This window comes from Siniperca chuatsi, linkage group LG5 (genome assembly GCF_020085105.1).
Source record: "Siniperca chuatsi isolate FFG_IHB_CAS linkage group LG5, ASM2008510v1, whole genome shotgun sequence".
NCBI lineage: Eukaryota > Metazoa > Chordata > Actinopteri > Centrarchiformes > Sinipercidae > Siniperca > Siniperca chuatsi.
The window spans coordinates 30830550-30850211 of NC_058046.1; the positions used below are offsets into that span (position 1 = coordinate 30830550).

General features: G+C 43.9%; 1 protein-coding gene across 14 annotated transcripts in view; it reads right to left on the minus strand.

Moving 5' to 3' along the window:
* abca2 (ATP-binding cassette, sub-family A (ABC1), member 2) overlaps nt 1–19662 on the minus strand; it is a 239527-nt gene that overhangs the window by 51323 nt on the left and 168542 nt on the right. For all 14 annotated transcript variants that reach the window (XR_006377943.1, XR_006377941.1, XR_006377942.1 and 11 more), the window contains 7 exons: nt 13733–13838; nt 13538–13649; nt 13306–13366; nt 12771–12945; nt 12517–12632; nt 6677–6824; nt 6299–6422 (listed from right to left, as the gene is read on the minus strand). Coding sequence is in view for 11 of the 14 variants with exons in the window: in XM_044195602.1 (XP_044051537.1) it covers nt 6299–6422; nt 6677–6824; nt 12517–12632; nt 12771–12945; nt 13306–13366; nt 13538–13649; nt 13733–13838 (842 nt within the window). In the remaining 3 variants the exon portion in view is untranslated. The remainder of the gene's footprint in view (nt 1–6298; nt 6423–6676; nt 6825–12516; nt 12633–12770; nt 12946–13305; nt 13367–13537; nt 13650–13732; nt 13839–19662) is intronic.

The following is a 19662-nucleotide window of genomic DNA, read 5'->3' on the forward strand; positions in this document are numbered from 1 at the left end:
GCACTGCCATGGCAAGGTGTGCTGAATGGCATTAGCCGCTAGCTATTAGCTGCGAACTGCTAGTAGTGCTGTTGAGATGAAAGTAGCATGCTAAAAACTGCATTAGCCTAGTCGCTAATTGAATTATTTCTGCTCCATCGCTATTCAAAACTGTTGATTTGACTTGATTGATTGATTTTGCTTGCAAAAGTCCTCTCACTTTTCTGGGTTATTGTAAAATCAAAGCTTCTATGTGTGTTTGACTGTGGGTGTCAGCCCAAGTTCACTGTTATTGTAAGCCGCGTTTCAAAGTACTTGGAACTTTTATTCCCAGGAACTACTTTTAACGGAACTAACTATTAGGTTACACCTAATACAATACAGCGTTTTGTGTGCTTTAGCAGGAGACACGGAACGAGGGCTGCTGGTGTCCTAACCCTAACCCTAACCTGCTGGGGCAGCAGGTTGAGGGTAACAGGCTCAACAAACTGATCCGAAAAGGCCAGTGACATTGTGGGTGTGGAGCTGGACTCTCTGGCGGTGGTGTCAGAGAGGAGGATGCTGGCCAAACTACATGCCATCTTGGACAGTGTCTCCCACCCACTCCATGACGTGCTGGTCAAACAAAGGAGTACCTTTAGCGACAGACTCATCCCCCCAAATGTACCACAGAGCGCCACAGGAAGTCATTCCTGCCTGTGGCCATCAAACTCTTTAACTCCTCCCTCTAAGTGTTAGTCTATATGACCTTCAGTCACTAAACTGGACATTGGATCATTAACATCACTGCAATACTTAAAATAACATATTCTCTGTTTAATACTCCTGTGCAGTATACTCTGTTTTCAGTTTAAAATTCTCTATTTATTGATATTTATTCATACTTCTATTACTGCTGTGCAATATCCACCATCTCATAATCATCTTAATAAGCTATACTTAATTTGACATTACTCATTATTGCACTATTACTCATTACTTATATTATTACATTGTATAATACCGTACATACTTATCAACCTCTAAATCCACTTTGGTATTTACACTTATTTTAGCTTTTATACATATATGCACTTTGTACTTAATTTATCTTACCTGTATTATAGTGTATTATATTTTGATTTGCTTAGTTCTTCTATTCCTGTGTGCATTGACGTGATAGTGAGCAGCTGTAACAAAATAGTTTTCACTCGAGGATCAATAAAGTATTTCTGATTCTGATAGTGATATAATCTATAATGACTAATTACCCAAATGGGAGATTAATGCATTTATTGTGTTAGCATATCTTTAAAAAAAAAAACAAATAACACCAAAATATACATTTTAAAAAGTTTAATTATAAATGCATCAATATTCATATCAGCGCATATAGTATTCATTCAACATAACTCAGAACGAGAACAACAATAACATTTAAAAGGATCTTTATACCACAGAAAATAATTGAAAAAGCTGGAAACGAGCTGATCTAAAATTTAAAAAAAGAAGAAGCCAAGAACGAAGTTTAGGCTATAGAACCATAAAACAATTAGGATATTAATTTTACATTAACCAATTACATCAATAGTGTGCTTGGCTATTTAAGCTTCACAGTAAACGCAAGTGACCTCTGTTCTCCTCGCACAAATTCCACACACAGGTTTGCGGCATTTACAGCAGGTGTCATGTGTTTTATTTTGTTTGCAGCTTCTCCGAACCTCGCACTGCCTTCCGTTTTGGTGTCTGCTATGGTGTTTGCTTGTGCTGCTGACTGCGACCTTGTGCCAACTACCATGCTGTCCTTTCCTCCTCCATGAACTTCCTCTGGCATATTTTTCTGCTGCACTCCTTGAATAGGATGTGGGCATTGATTCCAGCCAGGTCGAGGATGTTGTAGAATACAGCCACTGGCCATCTACGTGTACTGCCTTTCACAGAGTACACCCTTGCCATCTGATCTAGGACGTCCACACCATACTTGGTGTTGTTGTAGTATGTCACCGACTCTGGCTTTGCCCTCAGCCCATCGGTGATGCCCACGCTTGTGTGCACAGAGCTCAGAATGCACACATTCTTTCTTGGCTTTCCCTGGTAGATGGTGAGCGTCGCATCAGCAGCAGCAGGTTTCGTCATGGTGCCAACAAGGCTGATCTTCTTGGCCTGTAAGGCGGTGGCCAGTTTGAGAGACGTGAAGAAATGATCTGTAGTAATATTTCTTCACTTCCCCAGGAATGGCTCCCCCAGTTTCAGCACCATACTCTCTTCCATGAGCTGACCTCTGCTCCGCATCTCCTCTTTTCACAGAAACTGAGCCCTGTTCAGCATGTATTTTGAATTGACATCCGCAGACAGCCAAAATTTGATTTCAGATTTATCAAGCTTATTTCCCATGTACTGAATAAATCTGCATCGGGCCTTGGTGGGGAACAGCTGCTCATCCATTGTTATCTTGGCACTGGCTATGCTGTTCTGAACGAACTTATTCCAAGTGGCCGATGTTGTGCTTTGTGTGTGCTGTGGGGCCAGCACAATAGAACAATAGAATAGCGCAAAATTCACTGTGGTCAATATGACCATGTGTGGCCAAAATACATAAAAAATATTATATTTTCTTTGCCTTTTGTGTAATTTATATAAAACCTATTTTTTTATTTAACAAAGTTATTGCACATACAAATTTCAAAACGGTCAAAATAACCGTCATGGCCGTTCTAGTGTTAATACCTCTAAATGGGAAAAATAATACCGTTACTGCAACAAAAGAAATCAACAAACTACACTACAGTATACATCGTTATTGAGTTTTATTGAATTTGAATAACTGAAATATTCAGTGCACATTAGCTTACATAACTACCTTCTCATTAAAGAAAATAAATCTATATGGCGGTAGTTTGATGAATGGTAGTGGGGCCTGAAGGCTTTGCCAGAGCAGCAGTGGTGCTCAAGTAAAAGTCCTGCATTCAATACCTTACTTAAGTTGTAAGTATTATCAGCTAAATGTACTTAAAAATTTCAAAACTAAAAGTACTCATTCTGCTGTAAAATGTTCCCTGTCAGTGTTTTACTATTATATATGATGTTGGATTAATATTACTGCTGCATTAATGTGTATGTTGCATTTTACTGCTGTAGTTGTTTAAGGTTGAGCTAATTTTAACTATTTTATAAACTGATGGGTAGTTTAATCTAGAGCAATGCATCATATTCTATAAGATTAAGCATGTGTTTCTAGTGTCGCTGTCTGAGAACCACGTATCTCTAAAAAGTCAACTTGAGCTCAGAAAAACAGCCCTGTTTTCAGCTTTGTGATGATGCTTTTTCCAGATAATTCAAGGGGGATTTTAAATAGTTTATTTAGCTTAAAGAAATAGGAGAAGTTTCTCTATCCAAAAAGGAACACTTCATTCTTCAGTTTATCACAAACATTCAAAATCACCACATTTGGAGATACATGGTTTTACACTGGACAGGAAGGGTATGAAAAATTGTCATCTGAAAAATAGTAACTAAAATAGACAAATGTAGTGGAGTAAAAAGTACAATATTTGACGCTGAGATGTAATGTTAGTGAAGTAGAAGTAGTGAAAAGCGGCATGAAAAGAAAAGACTCAAGTGAAGTAGAAGTACCTCGAATTTGTACTTAAGTACAATACTTGAGTAGCCTAAATGTACTTATTTACATTCCACCACTGCAGAGCGGACATATTCGCAGTAGACAAATCATCTCTAGTATGTACAGTCAAACTACCAGTAGCAGTTTATGACTCGATGGACATAGTATTTTTTCGAGTGCTAGCATAGTGCTTGTGATTTTGAGATTTCATGTGAGAATCCATGCTTACCATTATCCCAAGTTTGAATGTTTTGCGACAAAGTTCACATTGTGCCTCGTACGAATCTCTGAAACTTCTTACTGAATTTGCGTTTACCCATGGCTGAGTCTGTATTGCTTGCTTGCAGTGTCGTGTTCTTGGCGTTTTCCTTTTCCCCCACTGCAGCCCTCCCTTACACAATGCGTACTACCGCAACCTACCAAGCAGAGTGTGCGCTACCCATTTAACATAGAAACAAATAGATATTAGACGTTGCGGAAATGGTCATTGTTGTGAGATATAAATACCGGTAAAATCAACATAAAAACTAAAGAAAAAATGCTCATTCATTCTGCCTCCGATCAAATTTAATGCCTCCTGTTGGGACTCCACAGATGAATTCATTCATTTAGGTGAGTGTTAAGGAGACTGCATTCTCTTTTGTCCCACAATCCTGAGAGCCACTGAAAGCAGCACTGGCCAGTCTGACCTGTGACCCGGATGTCACCAGGTCAATAAAAAGGTCAGAGACGCTTTGCTCTAACTCTCTTTCTCCTGGAATCATTGCGGCACCCATGGCTGTCCCCCTCTCAGTGTGGTCTGCTCACCCACCTGAACTCTCTCCTCCTGGCTTCGCCGTGCAATCTGCTCGGAGCAGAAGCACGCAGCAGAACCGAAGTCTTCTGATCTACCAAAGTGCTGTGAAGGCCTCTTAGATCTCTGCAACAAAGTTTAGCTCAAAAGGCTATTGCACAAAGCCTGCCAGCGAACTTCACATGCTAACAGGAGCACGAAGCAAGCTAACCACAGGACAACCAGAGACGGAGCGACCGGCTTCCTCCAATCTCTACAAGCGGACACTGTATAGCTTCCACAACGGAAGCGCAATTCTTCCCACACTCAACTCAATAGCATTATGACAACAATAGTTAACTTGCTTTCAAGAAGATAAATTCTCTTGTCGCTGCATTGGAAACCTTTTAGTTATTTGTTAACTTTTAAAATCGTATTACAGCAGTGTTGGAATGATAATTCTAAATTGCTGAATATGTAACCATCATTTTCACCTTTTTGATTAAATGCATCATTCATGTTAAACTTCAAGTTTAACCTAACAGATAAATTCCTCTGGAAAATTTAACTGATAGTAGATTGAAATACACTACCCCATAGTGTATTTCAATTACTAAGCAATTCTTATCCCATTTCAATTATTTAATAATTGAATAAGCTCACATCTAGAATCAGATGATCAGGATTAATGAAGTAATTTTTTTCTTATATTAACTGACTTAATTGTAGCTGGAACCCCGAGCCACACAGAACGTGCTGAAGGCCAGCACCCAGCCACCTTTGAAAGAAAGGAACCTTCTCAGAGAAACCTGCTCCAGTCTGTCTGCTCAACGCCTGCATTTTTAACACAAAGTTAGAACAGTAACAAACTCTGAATTCAACAACCGGCAAACGCTGCCACCGTGTATCACACCCAGCAAAGTGGGGATGAAGGAAGACGTTACCCGAGCACACCCGAGAATGTACGAGAGCTCCAGGGCTGGCCCACATGAGAATCGTCAGTGACCATTCGCTGCCCTAAGCCTGCAGAGCAAGTTTTCCCCTGGCCATCTGAACCACGAGCTGAAACTTTACTTTTTTGATGCTATAGACTAATAAGAGTGATTAAGAAACAATAGGTTAGAAGTAGGGTCTCCCATCAATGCAGGAATAATATTGAATGGCTTCAGGCACTTCCCTTGTGCTGAACAGTGTTGAGATTTTCATCCACATGGTGGTTTCCTTTGTCCCACAAATTAAAACATCTTGTCAAGGTATCGTTGACTGTTTTATCTGGTTTACAGTGATCCAAATTCATTCATTGTCTATCGCTGTATTCATTGCATTCATTCATCATTGCATTTATTTATTCATTTGTATGTTCAGTAGTTATTAGTTGTCTGTGTAATTAGTAGTTCAATAAACCTTTCATTTATGTAAAAATATTAAATATTACGGTCACTGTTTATGGGTCAAAGGCTTACAACCTCCAGATTGAGACTGAGTTAATTGGCTATTTTCCGTTTTCTAAGGGTTAACCCCCGAGGTGAATTTAATGCAAGTAAAATTCTGTTACTCAGTATAAATACTGATCATTTCTGATAGTCAAAAGTTGCAATCACTCTACTTCATCTTTTGTACAAATTGATGCGTTTACAATGCATATTTTGGGTGCCCCTTGAGGCTTATTAATTATTGCTACATATTTTGTTACCCTTTAAGGAATTTACGCTACACACATATGAATGTCTTGTTTTACTTATTTACAAGCATATGCTTTAATTGTAGAACTATCCACACTTGTGTAAAGAGTGGTGAGAGAAAATCTTCAAAGAATTGCTCTAGGATTTAGAGTAGCAAACATCTTTGTTCAAACAGTGGAATGATACTGTAATATTCTGTTCACTTCATCAGCATGTGGGACTGTATCCTCATACATTCTGTGTGAGGCAGGATGGTGATGATTGTACCTATTTTAGCATAGTATTCGTTGATGTACTCATTGTAGGCCATTTCCATAAGGCCATGGCCCAGGTTGTAGTTGGGGAAGATGAGGAAACAGGACTTCAGGTAACTGTTGACTTTTTTCAGATCCTGGAGGAGAAGAAAATAGTGAAGGAATAAATAGAGAAACAGCCAAAGTCCACGTCCACGCAAACAGGTCTATTACACAATTCTCTATATCCACTTAGTAGGATTTGTTTTTTTCCTATTTGACTGTAACATCTAATCTTTACACTAGCTGTAACATAAGAATAAATTGTTGACATTTAGCATTAGGGGTTAAACCCTCAGAATATGTTTGGCAAGCTGCAGTATCTTAGGTTACAATAACAAGTCGAACTGACCTTGTCGTGTTCAAAGAGCTGGAGGAGGAAGGTAGCAACAGTTGCAGTGATGCCTATGAAGAGGTTGATGACTATGAGGAACACGTAGGCTGTACTGGGAACCTCGAACCAGAAGGATGCTGGGTACATGATGGGAGTGATGGACCATCTGGAAGGAATAGCACTCATCCTGAACAAAATTACTGAGGACGTCCAAAGCTTTAGGGCATGCGAGAAAAAAATAAACTGGAGAGCACTTGCTAATGTTTTTCAGCTTACACCAAAAACATGAAGATGCAATAAGTCAATTTACATCCAAGTAGTCAGAGTTCTGTGAAATTGCATTCTAAACTGGTAATTTTGAATTTCACATTAGTGATTGTGACTGTATTCAAAGCCACACAAAGCACTGCTGCTGTTTATAGGTCAGACATGCAGGAAGTTTAATAGTCATCAACCCAGAATGAAGGCAAAGCAGTGGGGAGTGTGGTCTGCAGTCGTATTTCTTTCACTATTTTCTACTTGAGAAACATCAAGAGATTCCTTAAATCTTCATCTCTCTCTCTTGCTCTCATACCTTATCTTTTTAACCAGTTTTAGACCAGAATAAAGGTTCTATGGTCATAGGCCTTTCAGCAAAAATATGACAGCAAACTTACTTACTTACTTACTATTGATTGCTACTGGGGTTGTCTTATCTTACCATGGCATTTGAAGTAAAATATAAGGACTGAGTCAGGAAGGGGAAAATATTCACGTTTTTGATTAAAGGGTCAATTCACTGATATTGTGAAAAAAAAAAACATTTTTTTTTCACTTCTCTCCAGTGGTATGTCTCCATTCAAACAGTTTTGGTTTTGTTTGTCCAGGTTTGGAAATATCTGTTTCTGAGATTTCTGCCGACACCCCCAATACAATGGAGGTGAATGGAATTTAGTTTGTGCTGATGACAGCTGTGAAAAATGACATTTTAAAAAAGTCAACATCAGCAAGTCTTTACAGTAACACTGTCCCTGTTACTAATGGATAATATACAGAACACACTATAAACAGTTTTCACAAGTACATTTTTTCAGTAGAAAGTAGTTTATCATGGTGGAAGACTTCCTGAAAGAATGCTATGTTATCTGTTTACAAAAAAATAAAAAGAAATCGCTTTGGTTTCCCTTCATTGATTAAGTGGAGGATCTATCCTTCCCAGCAACTTGATTACTAATGTATTTTTTTAAGCAAACATTTTAGCTTTTAGGATTTATCCACATGCAAACATTTTGATGTCTGAGGGATAGGCAACCCTACCATTAATAAACAACCCCACTCTACCAACCAAGCTATAGCTTGTTGTATTGTCTTGTCTTAACAGCCCCTTAATTTCATTGAAATTGTATGAATATGTACTGTATGCTGCTGTAGTCTATTTGGTTAATACTTGCTTAAATGACATTTTACACCGCAAGCACCACCAGCTAAATTCCATTCAGGTTTTTGTAATTTTGGTGAACGCACCCTTTTGCCCTGGACACGCGAGGCTCCACAGTCATCCAATCACAGCGCACTCCCTCACCACAGTACTAACCACACCTCACACACCTGCTCCCCATCAGCACCTTATCACCACTAGGATAAAGACACACTACTCACCTCAGCCAGTTGTTCGGTCTCGTTGATACTAAGGACTCTTCCTATTGACTAAAGACGCTTTTGGATTACTTCCCTGACCTACACCAGTGTGTACGTCCACTCCCCATGCTTCTTCGTCCAGTTGTGAGTTTCCCTGTCTCCAGTGTGGTTACTCCGGTCCACAATCTCCACATCCATTCTACAAGGGACTGTATCTGTGCTTCGCTAGTTCATCAGTACTGCTCCATAACCCACCACTTACCTGCATACTGTTTGCTCATTGCTGGTGTCAAATAAAACTCCATCTGTCTCCTTCTCGGTGTCTCTGCCCTTCTGTCCGTAACAGAAGACGGATGGGGGGGAACGAGCAGTCACTTATCACCACATTTCGTCAGAGATTGAATACCAGGGTATGGCTGCATCTCGCCACATACAAGATTACCATCGGCCTTGAACAGTTCATCCAGCTGTCAATCAGAGTCGCCACACGTATGCAGGCGTGTTTAGAGGAACAGCAGGGCCGGTCGTCATCCACACCATCCCTCCGACAGCCAGAGATCAGCAGCCCTCCAGAACCAGACCATGAACCCATGCGGCTGGAAAATCACAGACTAACCTCCGCTGAGCGGCAGAGGCAGCTGTCCCGGGGTTTATGTTTGTACTGTGGTGCTGCTGGGCATGCCATATCTTCCTGCTGCATCCATCCTCTTCGGCCTATGGTGAGTGCCATCCTTCCATTGTTTAAGAATATGAAGCCTCTCCACTGTGGTAACACTCATTACTCCTACTGTGTCCACCCCAGTACATCCCCTCATCGACTCCGGGTCAGCCGGCAACTTCATCTCTGGTGCCCTCTGCCGCCAGCTCAACCTCAAAACCACCACCACGCCTTCTGTCTACCAGATCCACTCCGTGACAGGCAGACCACTCAGCCGCGCACGTGTCCAGGTATGTGCTGGTCCCGTTAAACTCCGGGTAGGACTTCTGCATGAGGAACAGCAACATCTGCTGGTTCTGGTGGATTCCACCGCTGAGGTGATTTTAGGGCGCCCATGGTTAGAACAGCATAACCCCATCATCTCCTGGACTACCGGTGAAGTGATGAAGTGGGGCAACTCCTGTTTCCCAGACTGTTTCCCTCACCTACCCCAGCCTTCTACTCCTCGCCCCAAGACACTTCCTGTCTGCACCACATCTGTAGCGAGTCTGTGAGAGAAACAGTCTGTGGATATTCCACTCCATTCCAGAGCAAAAAGCCATGGACCGCTTCCCCTGTGGCATCCAGCTGACCAAAAAGGATGGAGGCTTGCGGCCTTGTGTTGACTACCGTGGTCTCAACAGGATCAACAGTGTTGGAACAGCTCTGCGGTGCCACTGTCTACACCAAGTTGGACCCCCGCAGCACGTATAACCTCATTCGGATACGTGAGGGGGACGAGTGGAAGACTGCCTTCGTGACTCCAACCGGACATTATGAATACCTTGTCATGCCGTATGGCCTGGCCAACGCCCCCTCCGTATTCCAGGATTTCATCCACGAGGTGCTCCAGGAGTTTCTCCACAAGTTCGTCTTGGTCTACATTGATGACATACTGATCTACTCCCGGAGCATGGCCAAACATTGCCACCATGTTGTGGAGGTCCTGAAATGCATGAGGGAGTTCCAACTGTTCCTCAAGGCAGAGAAGTGCTCCTTCCACCAGCCCTCAGTGCAGTTCCTGGGTTACAACATCAGTAGCAGTGGCATCCAGATGGACAAGGGGAAAGTAGGAGCCATACGGAACTGGCCCACTCCATCCACCATTAAGGAGCTCCAAAGATTTCTCAGATTCTCCAATTTCTAAAGAAGATTCATACAGAACTACAGTTCCATCGTACACCCGCTAACCAACCTACTCCATAATAAGCCCAAGTCTCTGTCCTGGTCACCCGCCGCCGATGAAGCCTTCAACACCCTGAAGGAGGCATTCACCAGCGCCCCACTCCTGGTTCACCCTGATCCCGAAAAGCCCTTCATTGTGGAGGTAGACGCCTCTACCACAGGGGTAGGAGCGGTGCTGTCCCAACAGCAGGGTACCCCAGCCAAACTCCAGCCGTGTGCCTTCTTCTCCCAGAAACTCAGCCCGGCAGAGAAGAATTACGACATCGGCAACAGAGAACTCTTAGCCATCAAACTGGCCCTGGCGGAGTGGAGGCATTGGCTGGGGGGTGCTAAACATCCCTTTATGGTGCTCACGGACCACAAGAACTTGGAATACCTCAGGGACGCCAAACGATTAAATCCCAGTCAAGCTCGCTGGGCACTGTTCTTCACACGGTTCCACTTCAGCATCTCTTATTGCCCCAGTCCCAAGAATGTGAAGGCAGACGCTTTGTCTCGGCTGCCCTCTTCGGAGGAAGTCGGTGAGGAACCCGTGACAATTCTCCCTGAGCATATAATCGTGAGCCCAATTCATTGGTCAGAGACGTCTGTGCCTTCCTCCAATGCCTCCACCAATGCTCTGCCGGGCTGCCCCCCAGGTCTACAATATGTCAACAGGATGCAACGCACTCCACTCATCCATTCATCCCACACATCTCTAGGCACTGGCCACCCAGGGGCCAATGAAACCCTCTTGCTAAGGGAACGCTTCTGGTGGCCAAACATGGCAAGGGATGTGAGAAGGTACATACAGGGATGTCAGGAGCCAACGCCACCTTCCATCTGGCAAGCTATGTCCTCTGCCCATTACCAACAGACCTTGGTCACACCTAGGAGTGGATTTCATCACTGACCTATCTGCCTCCGACAATAAAACATGCATCCTGGTGGTTGTTGATTGATTCTCCAAGTCCTGTCGACTGATTTCTCTCAGGGGACTACCCATGCCATGGAAACCGCTGAACTCATGTTCAACCATATCTTCCACTATTATGGCATCCCAGAGGACATTGTGTCAGACCGGGGACCCGAGTTCATCTCCAGAGTGTGGAAAGCCTTCTTCTCTAGGTGTGACTATCAGCCTCTCTTCTGGATACCACCCGCAGTCAAACCGGCAGACGGAGAGGAAAATACAGGAGATCGGTCCCTTCCTACGTACCTTTTGCCATGGCCACCAGGACTCATGGAACCAGTTCCTGGGTTGGGCCAAGTACGCCCAGAATTCCCTCTGTCAACCTACCACTGGACTCACTCCCTTCCACTACCAACCCCCTCTCTTCTCGTGGTCGGGAGAGCCATCGGAGGTTCCAGCGGTCGACTACTGATTCCGAGAGAGCGAGACGGTCTGGGACGCAGCTCATCATCAGCTGCAACGAGCACTTTGCAGGTGCAGACTGACAGCCAACCTGAGACGCTCCACTGCTCCTGTCTATCAACCTGGTCAGAAGGTCTGGCTGTCGACCCGGGATATCAGGATGCATCTGCCCTGCAAAAAGCTTTGACTCCCGGTGCTGTGGTGATCTACTAGAATACCTGGTGGACTGGGAGGGCTACGGTCCCAAGGAGCGCTTGTGGGTACCCAGACACGACATCCTTGACCCCTCTCTGCTCAACGCCTTCCACGCTGCCCATCCGACTCGACCTGCTCCCTGTGGAAGAGGACGACCACCACGATGGGGGGGTACTGTCACGGACACGCCAGGCTTCACCGTCATCCAATCACAGCGCACCCCCTCACCAGAGTACTAACCACACCTCATACACTTGCTCCCCATCAGCACCTCATCACCACTAGGAAAAGGCACACTACTCACCTCAGCCAGTTGTCCAGTCTCATTGATACTAAGGACTCATCCCTTTGACTAAAGACGCTTTTGGATTACTTCCCTGACCTACACCAGTGTGTACATCCACTCCCCGTGCTTCTTCGTCCAGTTGTGAGTTTCCCTGTCTCCAGTGTGGTTACTCCGGTCCACAATCTCCACATCCATTCTACAAGGGACTGTATCTGTGCTTTGCTAGTTCATCAGTACTGCTCCATAACCCACCACTTACCTGCATACTGCTCATTGCTGGTGTCAAATAAAACTCCATCTGTCTTCATCTCTGTATCTCCTGCCCTTCTGTCGGTAACACCTTTAGCAGAAGCTGTGAGACCACTAAACCACACTATAATTAGAACTTAACCAGGGAATGGCTATGAATCAGGTTACTCTACATGTAAATTCAACCAGTGAGGTTGCTCTGCATCAGAGCATGAGAATGTAATGCTTGATAAGTAAAATGTAAAAATGCGTGCGTGTGCAGTCAGATGTCTCACCCGTAGAGAAGAAAAAGGGAGAGGACAGCAGGGAAGTTGGTTGGGGAGGTGTAGGCCGGCAGGTCGAATACAAACAGAATAATAACACAGCATGTAGCAGGTACCAGGTAGTTCAGCTGAGGAGAGATGAGAGGAGAGAACATGTTCAGACCTGGACAAACACTGCAGTATTTACAGTATGATTAACAAAGAGTATATCACCTACACATCCACATCTGTTAGCATCAGTCACACACACATTGTATCCTCCTTACCATGTCCCACATGTAATTAGCCAGCCAGTAGATGACAGGGTCACAGCCACTGACAAACTGCAAGTGTTTGGCCTTTGTGGATTTCTCTGCAACCAGGAAAACCACAAAGCTGGCTGGCACAAAAGACATAGCCACAATAATGAAGATGGCAATCACCACATCTGTCCCCTGGAGCCTGGTGATACAGGGCAGAGGAGAGGAGATATATAAAGGAGAGATCACATGACATTTACACTACATGGCAGGGGTGTAATTAATCCAATTAAAAACATTCAAAATAATCCATCCATGAATTGGTTTTATAATCCTGAATTCACAAGGGCAAAATTGCCCAAGTTATCTCATAAAATTTGCTACCACTGGAAACCAATAGAGTTAAATATGGATAAGTACAGTTCAACGACCCTGGAACATTAGATTTTTTATTTTTATTTGGACCAATAGTAATGATGGCCAGAAATAAAGCCCAAGTTGTATTAAAGTCCTCTAAGTTATCCTTTGAGGCACTACATATCAGTGCTGCTGAGCAACTTACAAGTAGTCCAAAGAGAGGCTGGCACTGGTTCGATTCATTGGGTGGTTTGTCAGTGTGATACCTGCAAAACACAACACAACAACCTAATTTATGTAGACGATAACAACCAAACCAGAAGCAAAACTACATGTTATTTAACAAGACTGTCAATTATTTGGCATTTATCTAGGAAGACACATCCATGTCTTCAAATTCAAAAAATCTCTGTCCATGTTGTATCTTATGTAATTACCATAGGCAGCAGGGTTGCCCTTGGATGCAGGCAGGTTGGCACGCAGGATGGCGTTGTTGAGGACGTTCAGATACGTCGGCATGCTGTGGTAACCTTTGTTGTTGTACAGAACCTTGACACAATCGGTCGCTTTGTCAGTGGTTATATTGTTTATACTGTATTTGTGATTTGTCCAATTCAGAGTGCTTGTCTTACCTGAGCTGATCTGCGAACTGATATCTTGCGAACCATTGGAGGTATCTTTCCTCCAAAGGATGCTGGGATTGATTTCTGGATGTTCCCCACGGTTAGCCCACCATATCTATTGAAAACAAAGTCAGTGAATAAAATAGATAACAAAAATGAATAGTCAGTAGAATACAAATTTTAATGTTTAGCTCAGGTATTATTGTTTTGCATGTCTACTGCATCACTTTATGAATTAATGAAATAAGAGTTATAGGAATAGTTTGACATTTTGGGAAATATGCTTATGAGTGCAGTGTGCTCAGAATTTCAGACATCTGCTGAGATATCCTGACTAGTCCCAAATACAGGTCAAGCTTCCAAAATGCCCATAATGTCACTTACAGTTGTTTTTTTTTTACAATTGCTAACCCACATTTCTATATACTGAGTTCACTTTTTCAAAACTTTTTACTCAATTCTATTAAATTTTATTTATATAGCTCCAATTCATAACAGAAGTTATCTCATTGCGCTTTTCCTATAGAGCAGGTCTAGACCATACTCTTTATAATATTAACTCAGTTCTCTTTACTGACATGCAGTTCAGCACAACAGTTAATCTCACATCCAAAATGCACTAATGCAACCAAAACACCTCATATACATGTCAGAATCAACTCTTGTACCCGAACACTGACAACATTTGTCTGCCAACACTAACACTTATTATATAATTATATGACCATAAAATTATTGTCACAGACACGCCAGGCTCCACAACTCCACAAACACAACGCACCCCCTCACCAGAATACTAATCAGAACACCTGTCACTAATCACACACCTGATATCCATCTGCAACACTCCAGCCCTAGTACAAAAGCACACCACTCACCTCAGTCAGTGTCCGGTCTCGTTCATAACAAGGACAGTTCTGCATATCCTGCACTACAACGTCTCGGACTCCTAACCAATGAAAGAGTGTTTCTCCTTCGCCTGATCTCCCGACTCCTGCCCTGTGTTTCTCTTGTCTCCAGTGTGTGTCTTCCACCTCAGATCTCAAACCTCGCTAGCTAAAGGATGGTATCAGTAACCAGTCTCCATTCATCTACTTACTGTCTGTTTGCATCATTTGAAATAAATCCATCTGTGTCTCCATCTTGGTGTCTCCAGCCTACTCTGTCCATAATAGAAGACCGGACCAGATAAGACGACAGCATGAGTGCCACGGATCCGTTCCAGGAGTTGGTGGACATCCTGCGCCGTGGCCTCATCGCTCGACTGCGGAGGTGATCTTAGGGCGCCCCTGGCTGGAACAACATAACCCCATCATTTCCTGGTCCACCGGTGAGGTACTGCAGTGGAGTAGTTCCTGTTTCCCAGACTGCTTCCCTCGCTTGCCCTCACCATCACCTCCTTGCCCGAAGAAGCTTCCAGTCTTCACCACATCCATCGAGAGTCCGCGAGAGAAACAGTCTGTGGATATTCCTCCCTGTTACGCTGGGACTGTGCCATTGACCTCATACCGGGTGAACCAGTGCCCCGTGGGAAAATATACTCTCTCTCCATTCCCGAACAGAAAACCATGGGGGAGTACATCGAGGAGGCCTTGGCCCAAGGTTACATCAGACCCTCTACATCTCCGGCAGCATCCAGTTTCTTCTTTGTGGCCAAAAAGGACGGAGGCTTGTAGCCTTGTGTAGACTACCGAGGACTCAACCGCATCACTGTGAAGTTCCGGTATCCACTTCCCCTCGTCCCTGCAGCATTGGAACAACTATGCGGTGCCACTGTCTACATGAAGCCTCCGCAGTGCGTATAACCTCATCCGGATACGCGAGGGGGGCGAGTGGAAAACTGCCTTCGTGACACCCACCGGCCACTATGAATATTTGGTGATGCCTTACGGCCTGGCAAACACCCCCTCCGTATTTCAGGACTTCATACATGAGGTGCTCCGGGAGTTCCTCCACAAGTCCATGATAGTCTACATCGACGACATCCTGATATGCTCCCGGAGCCTGGCTGAACATCGCCAGCATGTTGCAGAGGTCCTGGAATGCCTGAGAGACTATCAACTCTTCCTCAAGGCAGAAAAATGTATGTTTCATCAGTCCTCAGTGCAGTTCCTAGGCTACAACATCAGTAGCAGTGGCATCCAGATGGATGAGGGGAAGGTTGACGGCATCCGGAACTGGCCAACACCCACCACCATCAAGGAGCTACAGAGATTCCTAGGATTCGCTAACGTTTACTGTCGCTTCATCCAAGGCTACAGCACCATCGTTCAACCCGGACCTGCTCCATAACAAGCCCAAGTCTCTGTCCTGGCCACCCACCGCTCAGGAAGCCTTCACCTTCCTCAAAAAGGCCTTCACCAATACACCTCTCACCTAGTCCATCTGGATCTGGAACAACCAGTTTACGGTAGAGGTGGACGCCTCTACCACAGGAGAAGGAGCGGTGCGGTCTCAACTACAGGGAACTCCAGCCAAACTCCACCCATGTGCTTTCTTCTCCCGGAAACTCAGCCCGGCGGAGAAAAATTATGACATCGGCAACCGTGAACTGCTGGCCATCAAGTTGGCTCTGGAGGAATGGAGGCATTGGCTGGAGGGCGCCAAACACCCTTTCATGGTACTTACCAACCACAAAAACCTAGAGTACCTCCAAAACGCCAAACGGCTCAACCCCCACCAGGCCCGCTGGGCACTATTCTTCACTCGGTTCCATTTTAACATCTCCTACCATCCTGGTGCCAAAACCATCAAGGCAAACGCCCTGTCCTGGCTGTACACACCCGACAAAGCCATCGAAGAACCCAAACCCATTCTCCCCCAACATCTTTTCGTGAATCTCATCCAGTGGTCGGAAACTTCCATTCCCTCCTCCAATGCCTCCACCAAACCATCAATACGTCCCTAGAACCCAACGCAATACCCTGATCCACGCCTCCCACACATCTCTGGGCACTGGTCACCCAGGGGCCAATGAAACCCTCTTGTTGCTATGGGAACGCTTCTGGGGACCCAATATGGGTACATACAAGGATGTCAAGATTGCGCCATATCGAAAAGCCCACGCCATCTTCCAGTAGGTAAACTGTGCTCACTACCCACGCCAAACAGACCCTGGTCACACCTAGGAGTCAATTTCATCACCGACTTACCACCCTCCAACAATAACACCTGCATCCTAGTGGTCGTGGATAGATTCTCGAAGTTGTGTCGACTAATTACATTCAGAGGACTGCCCACGGCCAAGGAAACCGCAGAATGCATGTTCAACCACATCTTCCGGTACTATGGTATACCAGAAGACATTGTGTGCGACAGAGGCCCCCAGTTCATATTACGGGTATGGAAAGCATTCTTCTCCCTCCTAGGTGTGACCGTCAGCCTCTCCTCAGGATACCACCGGCAAACCGGCTAACCAGCAGACAGACAGAGAGGAAGATCCAGGAAATCGGGCGCTTTCTACGTACTTTCTGCCATGGCCACCAGGACTCTTGGAACCAGTTCCTGGGTTGGGCCGAGTACGCCCAGAACTCCCTATGCCAACCTACCACTGGACTCACTCCCTTCCAGTGCGTGCTCGGCTACCAACCCCCTCTCTTCCCATGGTCTGGAGAGGCCTCGGAGTTCCCTCGGTCAACTACTGGTTCCGAGAGAGCGAGAGGGTCTGGGACGCAGCGCACCACAAGCTGCAAAGAGCGCTCTGCAGGCGCAGGTTGACAGCTGACCAAAGAGGATCCACTGCTCCAGAATATCAACCTGGTCAAAAGGTCTGGCTGTCCACCCGTGACCATGGTTTATGACATGATCAATTATAGTAGCTCTAATCTCATCTGAGACTACAGCTCTGGATCTTCCTCCTCTTAGGAGTCTTCAACCACACATATTTTGCAGCAGAATGTAGTAAATTGCAGTTTGTTTGTAGTAAATTGCAGTTTGTCAGAAAGGTACAGTTTTCACACAGGTGTTAAAACCTAGCCTGCTTAGAAGATGCTAGGGTGTGTGAAAGGAGTTCGGTTTTTTTCGCTGGCTGGTCGTCTTGGTGGGAGAACGGAGAAAAGCTACAGAAATTCAACATACAGGAATGTTATTGTTGTAGCAGATTAAAGGTTTAAATGCATTACACTGATCGTATCGAATGACCTTAATTTTGGTTAGAGGAAGGCGCAGGTTTACACTCACTTCCAGCTATCAGAATAAAATCAGCGTTCCTATTAAATAACAGTGGAATATTTCATACACACAAATACACAATAACCAACATTTTATAAATGTTTATTTACATACTAACTACACACACAGGACAATAACAACTAGATTACACAAACAGCTATACTACTAGACACACAAATTAACGGACAAATGCAACTATGAATATGTACACAGCGATGAATAATTAATAAGTGATTGAATGACCATTTGACACAGAGGATGCAGTGGATGACTGTTTAGTTAGCGGTATTAACTTGTAAACACAAGAAACCACTACGTGGACAACTTTAATAGTTATCACTTAAATAAACTATAGCACTGTTCAGCAACTGAGAAGTTTTGGAAAGTCAAGGGAGATTATTATTAGGAATTATTAATCACCTGAAGTAATTTAGCTATCATACCTATGTTGATGGAAGATCCTAATTTTCATCTATGTTTTCTAATTGTTCCTATTAAGCTAAAGAATCAAACCCCAATGTCGCAGAAAAATATTTGTTGTTTCACCTGTGTTTGGCTGAGCAGGGCAGGCGTTAGAGGGGAGAGGTTATGCAGTGACATTTCTCTGGGCACTCAGTAGCGATCAGTCCCATGGGGGGCCTGAGGATCTCTTCCTCCATAAGCAGGCTGATGAAGTTTGGTTGTGACGGCAACACGGTGTGAGCGTCGTGTTAGCTGAGTTTAAAGTTTGTTACGGTCCTCATTAGGACTCCGGTGCTGCAACTGGATGTAGCAACTTGTTTAATCTGATATCAGCAATTTAAGTTCACTAATAGAGTTTCTTTCTTTTAGAGTTAAGTCTTTGAGTCAATTTCGCTCCGTCTCTCCATATACGTAGTGATTGACTGTTGATTGGGCGGTCTTGAAGAACAGCGGACAAGAGACATAAGAGATCAGAGTGAGCGAGGACAAGAAGGTTACGCTTGTCTTAAAGTCTTCTTTAAGAGGGGCAGGGTTGTTTGTGTCCAAGGTGCAAAACTCATAATTTTTTTTTGATGGATTAATGAAGTTTTAACTTCAACTTATGAATAAAACGGAATATTGTCCACTTTTAACCTAAATAATTAACAGTGTTACTTAAATGTCATACATGGTAGGCCTAATATATGTTACGACATCTGCTATTATGATGACACCATGACACCATGTATAGGTTATACACACAATACCAATGCCAATATTGTATGAAAAATGTGGAATATCATAAGGTTTGAATTGCGGTCGCCACCATCTTGGGCTTTTATTTTGAAAATCTGAAATGACACTCTGTGCGAGAGACAGAGGTAGATTTGAATTTTGAATTAGGATTTTTTGTTTCTGTCCAGTTTGAATGAAATGTGTTTTACAATTTTCTGCATGGAAAAATTACTGTTTTTTTCAATGGAGTCAGGTGAGCTATAGCGACCATTTGTTTTGGTCTGAGAAGCTGGTTCTTTAGTGCGACATTTAGTGGCAGTGAATGTCGCTAACAGCAGTGGTTCCAAACCTTTTATGTCAGACGTACCCCACAGCCCTATCAGATGGGCCTAAGTACCCCTTTGATAGATGGGATGGCTTTATGATATTGTTCAATGGTATTTTTCAGTCGTTTTGGCCAAGTTTGCACTTGTACTACTGCCATTTGGAGTGAAAGAAACTGGTTGTTTCAACCATTTACATTATCTTTATTTTTAGCTTTTTGCTATCTTTTTAAATAGACTTTCTGCAATCTTAATCAACTTGCAATTGAC